The 8,009-nt window shown below is 42.3% G+C and overlaps 1 protein-coding gene across 1 annotated transcript; it reads left to right on the top strand.

Moving 5' to 3' along the window:
• The first annotated feature begins 90 nt into the window (after positions 1-90).
• Ankrd40cl (ANKRD40 C-terminal like) lies at positions 91-6,809 on the top strand. Its single transcript, XM_046420414.2, has 4 exons — positions 91-414; positions 3,463-3,543; positions 4,169-4,344; positions 5,475-6,809. The coding sequence occupies exons 1-4, from the start codon at positions 375-377 to the stop codon at positions 5,616-5,618; spliced, it is 441 nt and encodes a 146-aa protein (XP_046276370.1). The 5' UTR covers positions 91-374; the 3' UTR covers positions 5,619-6,809.
• Positions 6,810-8,009: the final 1,200 nt, after the last annotated feature.

An 8,009-nucleotide genomic window follows, 5' to 3' on the forward strand; every position in this document is an offset into this window, starting at 1 on the left:
GGAGAGAAGCTTGTGTGGGAGAGAGAGGTTTGTGGAAAGCTGGTGGTGGCAGTTGAGGCTCTGAGGGTTTTTCCTGGGAGGCTGTTTTGTTTGGCTTGTGTGGTTCTAAAAATAAAGTTAGTTTCTTTTGACAAGTGGCTCCTGATTGTGCCCAGCCAGACTGCGGCATTTGGTGGCCCGTATGGGGAAGTCTCAGTTTGCTGAGCCGTAAAATAAAAATGACCTTGCCCCATCTTATGGGGCTGATGACAAGAACATACTGTTTTTATTGCAGGCAGATGTGCGGAGGGTTTAGAAAGCACTTTTTTATTTGGTTGAAAGTTTGTGCATAAAGGTAAGAGGGGCTGCTGATCTGTGGACCACAGAGGTGACCCATGGCTGAGGCGGAACTGGATATCGGAGAGAAGTCAGCAGGTGAGTCTGGAGTTCTGCTTCCATCCCAGCCCTCAATGAACATGTGGAGGGGAGTGGGGAAGTCTGGTCCAGGGTGATCCTGTGCCCAGCAGGGCCCATGACCTCTCGCACTCTGACAGTCTATCAGAGTAGAGCAATTGGACCAAGTGTCCCTTCTGGGGGACGCAGGTAGCAACAGCTATGACAAATGCTGGTAGCAGCCAGCAATTCCTGGTGCTCACTTGTGCCAGGAGTGTCCACCTTCTGTGGACTTCCTCCTTGCCTTCTTACTGTGAGCCAGAGATGATGAACCTCATTTTCAGATCAGAAAACTGAGGCTCAGGCTGGGAATGTGGCTCAAGCAGTAGCGCACTCACCTGGCATGCATGCGGCCCGGGTTCGATCCTCAGCACCACATACAAAGATGTTGTGTCCGCCGAAAACTAAAAAATAAATATTAAAATTCTCTCTTTCTTATCTCCTCTCTCTCTTTAAAAAAAATTTAAAAAAAAGAAAACTGAGGCTCAAATAGGTTATATAAACTTGTCTAAACTGTCACTGCTACTAAGTAGCTGAGGAAGAACAGACCCAAATCTCTCTGACTTAAAAAAGTGCTATCGGATCTCTGTGAGAGCCTACTTATCCACAGATGATCTGATGTGCTAATTGGACCCCCAAAACACTTTTATTTTGGGTCCTGGAGACTGAACACAGAGTGCTTTACCATTGAGCTACATCTCTAGCCCCCATTTTTATTTTTTGAGACAGTGTCTCATTAAGTTGCTTAGGTCCTCACTAAATTGCTGAGACTGGCCTCAAACTTGTGATCATCCTGCCTCAGCCTCTCAAGCGCTGGGATGACAGGCTTACCCCAGTGCGCCCAGCAGACAATAAGAGATTTTTAAGCATGGTGGACTAGGGTGGAAAGTTCTTGCATCATGTGTCGGGTAAGTTGAAGTGACAGGAAGGTGTCTTTCCTGTCTTGGACTGGTGCCTGAGTCACTGCCTGGGAGAGGGGTCTCACTGTGTGCCGAGCCACCTCCATGGCTCAGGGTAGAAGGGCAAGGACTAGACTGCAGAGCCCCATGTACTGGGAGAGGGACTTTATTGCTGTGCAAAGAAAGGCTAATAAGCCAGGCACGATGCCTCTTTGCTGGAGGGGCTTTGGCACTGTGGCACAAGGGTTGCATTCAGAAAGGCCACAGGCTTGGAATGTCATGTTCTGGTCATTGACTTGAATTTTTTTCTAATTTTAGCTTTGAATTTATATTTTAAAAAGTGGAATCAGATAGAACAATGGAGCATGGGGGCGTTGTGGCCTTCACACCTAGGCCAGCCCCAGCTGTAACCATCTGCTAGAGTCCCTCATTCTGCTGTCATCTGCATCCTTGATGGGGCTCAGACATAAGAAGGATCAGGAGTCAAGGAAGGGGCAGGCAGCACCATGGTATGCTGCAAGGGTGGCCGCAGGAAGAGCTGGCCTCTCAGCTCCCCCACCAGGCAGCCAGGATGTCCAGGGAGTGAGGCTACAGTCCCTCGCAGGTCATCCATCTGTGGAAAGGGGAGACTGCCTTCCTCACTTTTCTTTTGTAACTGGCTCCACAGATAATGTAGCCAGGCCCAGCTGCACACAGGTCTTGCCATTTACTAACTTGGAGCAAGATCTTCACCTTTTAGCCCCAATGTTTTAGTCTGAAATGGAAATTATGTCTAATCTTCACATGATTCTTTTGAGAGCAGTGAGCGGTCCCCTTCCTCTCTGCCACAACCTAAATGCAAGTCTGATTATGACAATTCCTGCTGAAAACTGAGACCAAAACCTTTCACTAGAATAGTGCTGGGCAACATACATACAATTCAAGCCACGTTTGCATTTAAAGTTCTCTAGTAGCCACATTTTATAAAGTAGAAACAAGTGGAAGTAATATTGATAATATGCTTTATTTCAGGGGGGCTGGGGTTGTGGCTCAGCGGTAGAGCGCTCACCCAGTTCATGCAAGGCCCTGGGTTCGATCCTCAGCATCACATTAAAATAAACAAAAATAAAGACATTGTGTCCAACTAAAAAAAAATTTTAATGCTTTATTTCATACAATATATCCAAACCATCATCATTTCAATATGTAATCAGTAGCAAAAATGAACGAAAATTTTTTTTCCACACTGTCTTCAAAATCCAGTGTGTATCTAATTTCATTTGACAAGTGGCTACTTAACTGGACAGCACAAGGCTAATCCCATAATCAAGCTGCTACCGCCTCTCTGCCCTGCAGCTACATGTGGGCTGTTTTCCTCTCCCACAGGGCCCAGAAGCTCCTCCCACCCTCTGTCCTTTGGAACTGGTTAGAACTCTTCATCCTCTAGATGGAGGTCGGAGGCTCCACCTTCAGGGAAACCTTTCTTGACCCCTTATATACTTCCACAGTACTGCGGGGCTCGCCTTTGGCACACCACACCAGGTGCCCTCATGATTTCCCCTTTACTAATGTATTTCTGCTGCCAGCCTATAAACTCTAGAAGAGATCTCTTGGAGTTGTTTCTTAATCATTTCCCCAAGGGCTTGGCCTGGTGTCTGGTATAGGTCAGGCTTTCTGTGTCCAGTGGATAGGGGAGAAAGAAAGAAGTATGTGAAAGGACTGACTCATGCAAAGCACTATGCAAATACTTCTCTTCCCTCTGGGTGAAAACGTTTCTCCTTATAAAGCGACCTTTTTTAGCTGTGTAACTCTGCTAGCGATCTAAACATAAAACACTCAGGGTTGAAAATATTTAAGTGGAATCCTAAGCACACACATTATAAATATTTCTTCCCCACATTATACACCATTAAAAATACCGTCTCAGCTCCCCTTCATGATCTGGGTGGTGATTAAGGAAAATTACTATTCAAGATTGAAAGTAATTACTGCCCTTTTCCTGACCTGGCTTTCCGCCTAAGAAGGGGAGGATAGGCTGCAGGGCAGGACTGGAGAGCGTCATTGTCCCTCATCTGACCCGCAGATCTGGCCACCAGCCACATGCTGAGGTGCTGCTGCTTCTCAACTTTTCCTTCTTTTAATTCTCTTCCAGGTGAACATAAGCAAGAAGGCACCAGTCCACACTCGACAAGTGCCCCAAGTGTTAATGCCAAACCTAACAACACCTGCCTAGGTGAGGACTCAAGCCCTCCACCATGTTGCAAAGCCAAATTCACCAGGTGGCTTACAGTGCACTGTTAGGCCATATAATCCTTCTCAGGACAGTAGATTGAAGACTTACACTTAGTACCACTATTCCAAAAGAGGGCAGACTCCTCCTCTCAGGGGGTGTAGTAGGAATCACAAAGTTTGCACTCTGCTCAGTGAGACATGTCCCTGAAGTTTTCCAAATAACCAGGGTAAAAACAACTGCTATGCATTGCCCAGGGGTGAGGCATATAAATACCCACTGCATATTTTAAGTCCTTGGCTGTGAGCTGGAGGTGTAGCTCAATGGACAGTGCCCACATGTGTGAGGTCCTGGGTTTGATCCCCAGCCCTGAAACAAAATTGATATCTAAATTGTTGGCTGCTTTCAAACTGTAAGCTTTCTGTTTGCAATACATCCTGAAGTTTGCTCAGCATGCAAGAAAAAAGAAAAAAAATCAGCTTATGAATGAAAAACGTTTAGTCTATGGAAACTCCATGTCTACTTATTATTCAGTACTTAGGATCATCTATGCTGTAATAAATGATAATGTCCAAAGTCTCTAAAATGCGTATTTTTAAAATTAAATTTTAATTTATGGGCGATCTAGAGTTGGTGCTTAAAGTAAGAATTCAGAGCCCCAAAGAAAATGACTTCATTGAAATTGAACTGCACAGACAAGAGCTGAGTTATCAAAACCTACTAAAAGTGAGTTGCTGTGAACTGGGGATTAACCCAGAGCAAGTGGAGAAGATCAGAAAGCTACCTAACACTCTGCTCAGAAAGGTAAGGTTTACAAGTTTCTAAATGAGGTGGGAATGTTCTGTGAGTCAACTGTTGCATTTCTAATATGAAAATGAAATTAAAGATATTAGAAATTCAGCCTATAGAATGATCAAGCAAGGTAGCAGATAACGTTGAATAACTACTAATCCATGACCTCTTTAAAAACCTCTGAATGACAAGTGATTTCCCAACTTAGGAGTTGCAATTCAGTATTTTTGGCACTGCAATCTCTGCAAATCTGCCTGGCTGACAAAAGGTGGCATAGTCCTCAGGACAGAAAACACAAGCCCACTCTTTGTTTAGCAAAGGTCTGCCTCTGTAATTGCACAAAACCAAATTCATTTATTTTCCAGATTGAAAATGCAGACCTCTGGGCTGGGGTTGTAACTCAGTGGTAGAGCACTTACCTAGCACATGTGAGAGGCACTGAGTTCGATTCTCAGCACTGCATAGAAATAAAGGTCCACTGACAAAAATTTTGTGAAAAAATAAAAAAAAATGCATATCTCAAATTTTAATTTCAGAAGGAACAACTTTTCTTTTTTGGCAGTGCTGGGGATAAAATCCAGTGCCTCACACATGCTAGGCAAGTGTTGTTATATCCCCAGGTCAGAAAAATTTCATTTCTTCAGATAGTATTTTTTTTTTTCAAAGTGCCTTGGCAATTTTTATTGGTGTCTCAGCTATGGCATATTCTTGGCAGTTAGCTTTAAAACATGTTTGCCCTGCCCATTGTCTTCAGCAGCATCAAGTGGGACTATCATCCCCTTAGAAACCTCCAATAGGAGCCGGTGCAGTGCAGCACACCTGCAATCCAACCACAACTACTCAGGAGGCTGAGGCAGAAGAATTCCGAGTTGCAGGCCAGTCTGAGCAATTTAGCAAGACTTTGTCTCAAAAAATAGAAAATAAAGGGCTGGGGATGAGGGATATAGATGAACACCTCTGGGTTCAACCCCCAGTGCAGAAGGATACCACCACCAACAACAAACACCGCAACTCTCAAGTGCTAATGGTTTACAGTGGATAAAGACAAAACAATGAGAAATAGGAGTGTAGGCAAGAACCCAAGATGACATGACTTCATCGATTATTTATAAACCATTACATAATTTCTTTTCCATATTTAGGACAAAGACATTCGAAGACTACAGGACTTTGAGGAAATAGAACTCCTTTTAATGAAAAATGGAAGCTCTGAATGGATACAATACACACCATCTCTAACAGAAAAGTCCTGCTACAATAGTAAGGCCGCAAAAATGACTTATTAACCCCCCAAATTAAACAGGAATCATTATTTTATAATGATAATGCTGGATACACATGAAATTTGACTTCATGTTTGAACTTTGGAAAATATAATTCCTTATCTCCAAATTCTGAGCTGGGAGAAGAGTAAATTCAAAAGGGCTTTGACTGTAATCTCAGTTTCTTGGGAGGCTAAAGTAAGGCAAGAAGAATAAGTTGGAGGCCAACCTGGGCAACTTAAATATATCCTGTCTCATAGTAAAGAGGGCTGGGATGTGGCCCTTTGACAAACACAACTATCACATCCACACCAAAGCAAATTATTTTGTAGTGTTGCACCCCAATCCTGATTAGGAATCAGTATGCTTTGATGAGATTCAGCCAGAGCAAATGACAGGGGTATCCTTCATGTGAACCCCATTAAGGGCAGAGCAACAATCCCTATTTTTAAAAACACTTGACTTTCTTTTTGGGTGATACTAGGGATCCAATGCAGAGCCTTGTGTATGCTAGGCAATTACAATGAGCTACATCCCCAGTCCTATCTGCATACTTTTAAACTTACCCATAAAATGGCACGATTTATATAACCCAAGTAACTACCTTTAAGACTTTTTAAAAGAAAACTTACAGAATAATCAAGCATAGCCCAAACCACTGAATTCAGTCAAGTGAGAAGGATAGCACAGCTGTTAACCTAACATCTATTTCCAAGGTCAGTTGTCATCAAATATATGCTAAGTTCCTCCCTACACTGCCTAGAATCTGAATCAACTCTTCTAGTTGACTTCTAGTACAACTACTTGTATTTTGTTAAGCACTCATTAGCTGCTCGCTTACCCACTTTTACTCACACACACTACACTACCACTTCTTTACATATCCATAACTTCTACAGACTATGATGTCATCTCTGATCATTACAGAAGAGGTATACATAAATACCAAAGCTCCCTGTGGGCAAATTCAATGCTTTAATTGGATCTTCAGCATATGAAACTGGTCACTGTTTCTTTTTTACTTCTCAAAAGCTCAGTGATGATCAAGAGTGAGGAAGACATATAAGCATTATGCAAACACTTCTACCCAACTGTTCAAGAGGAAATGGTTAATGGTACAGGCTTGGGAATCCCATCCCACCATTCATGGAATGTAATGTTAATGCAATTTAACTGGCATCCATGGCTACATCAATGAATGTAACTAAGCACCTATGCCACATATTCTTTATTTTACTTTTGAGATAGGATCTTGCTAAATTTCCCAGGCTGGTCTCAAATTTGCCTCCCACTCCTGGTCACTGGGATTATAGGTGTGCACCACCATGCCCATCTTATGCATGTTTTAAAAAACATAGTAATGAAAAAATAAAAATAAAAAAGAAAAAACATAGTAATGGCCTACACTGGGTGTTGTGGCACACCTATAATCCTAGATGCTCCAGAGGCAGGAGGATTGCTAGTTTGAGACAAGCCTCAGGAATTTAGTGACACCTAAAGGGTTAGGGAGACTCTGTCTCGAAATAAAACAAAAAAAGGGGCAGAAAATGTTTCTCGTTGGTTCAATCCCTGGTACCAAAAAAAAAAAAAAAAAGCCCAGTGTCCCAATGCCAAGAGATTGGGGTGGTGACAGGACAATCCCCAAGTGACACCTTCCTAAAGTATTTTCAATTTTACTTTGAGGAAAATTTAGGCAGGGGCCCAAGGGTGATAAACAGCCTGAATTCATCATTTGTGGAAATACAAGATTTTTAGGTTGTTTTTAAATGCATCTGATAAGCCTATTACTTGAAACAAAATCACTGTCAGGATGAAAGCTTCTACTACTCTAATATGCAGAACTTACACAGGTACCTCCTATGATCTACAAGAGAATCCATTTAATCACAAGGTTCTGAGCAAACTCAAAACCCAAATTAATAAAGTCTACACCCCAAAAGGGAGGGAAAGAACCACACAGCAAAATAGTTTCAAGTATAAGTTGACAGTAGTTTTTTACCTAAGTCATTGATTGTAAAATTGTACACAAGGTACAATTTCACTTTATGACTTTTAAATTGTTTTACTAGGGTAGGGAGCTACATCTGGTTTTACTATATATGGCACTTGGAAGGATGTTGAGACCTCACTCCATGTTTCCTCTGTGGCTACGCACGGTGAGGCATGCTTGCAATTCTAATGACTCAGGAAGCCAAGGCCAGAGATCTTGAGTTCAAAAGCAGCCTCAAACGTGGATGTGTAACCGATGTGATTCTGCAATCTGTATATGGGGTAAAAATGGGAGTTCATAACCCACTTGAATCAAATGTATGAAATATGTCAAGATCTTTGTAATGTTTTGAACAATTTTTTTAAAAAAAGCAGCCTCAGTAACTTAGCGAAGCCCTAAGCAACTCTAAATAAAATGTAAAAATG

Source organism: Marmota monax, unplaced genomic scaffold (assembly GCF_021218885.2).
Source record: "Marmota monax isolate L192 unplaced genomic scaffold, Marmota_monax_Labrador192_F-V1.1 WCK01_AAM20220418_F8-fsc00064, whole genome shotgun sequence".
NCBI lineage: Eukaryota > Metazoa > Chordata > Mammalia > Rodentia > Sciuridae > Marmota > Marmota monax.

Bases quoted from the DNA above. Each gene is read 5' to 3' on its own strand.
- Ankrd40cl (XM_046420414.2), top strand. From the start codon at position 375: ATGGCTGAGGCGGAACTGGATATCGGAGAGAAGTCAGCAG. The intron at 3,544-4,168 runs GTGAGGACTCAA...TGGGCGATCTAG, and splicing joins ACCTAACAACACCTGCCTAG to AGTTGGTGCTTAAAGTAAGA. The intron at 4,345-5,474 runs GTAAGGTTTACA...TTCCATATTTAG, and splicing joins CTAACACTCTGCTCAGAAAG to GACAAAGACATTCGAAGACT.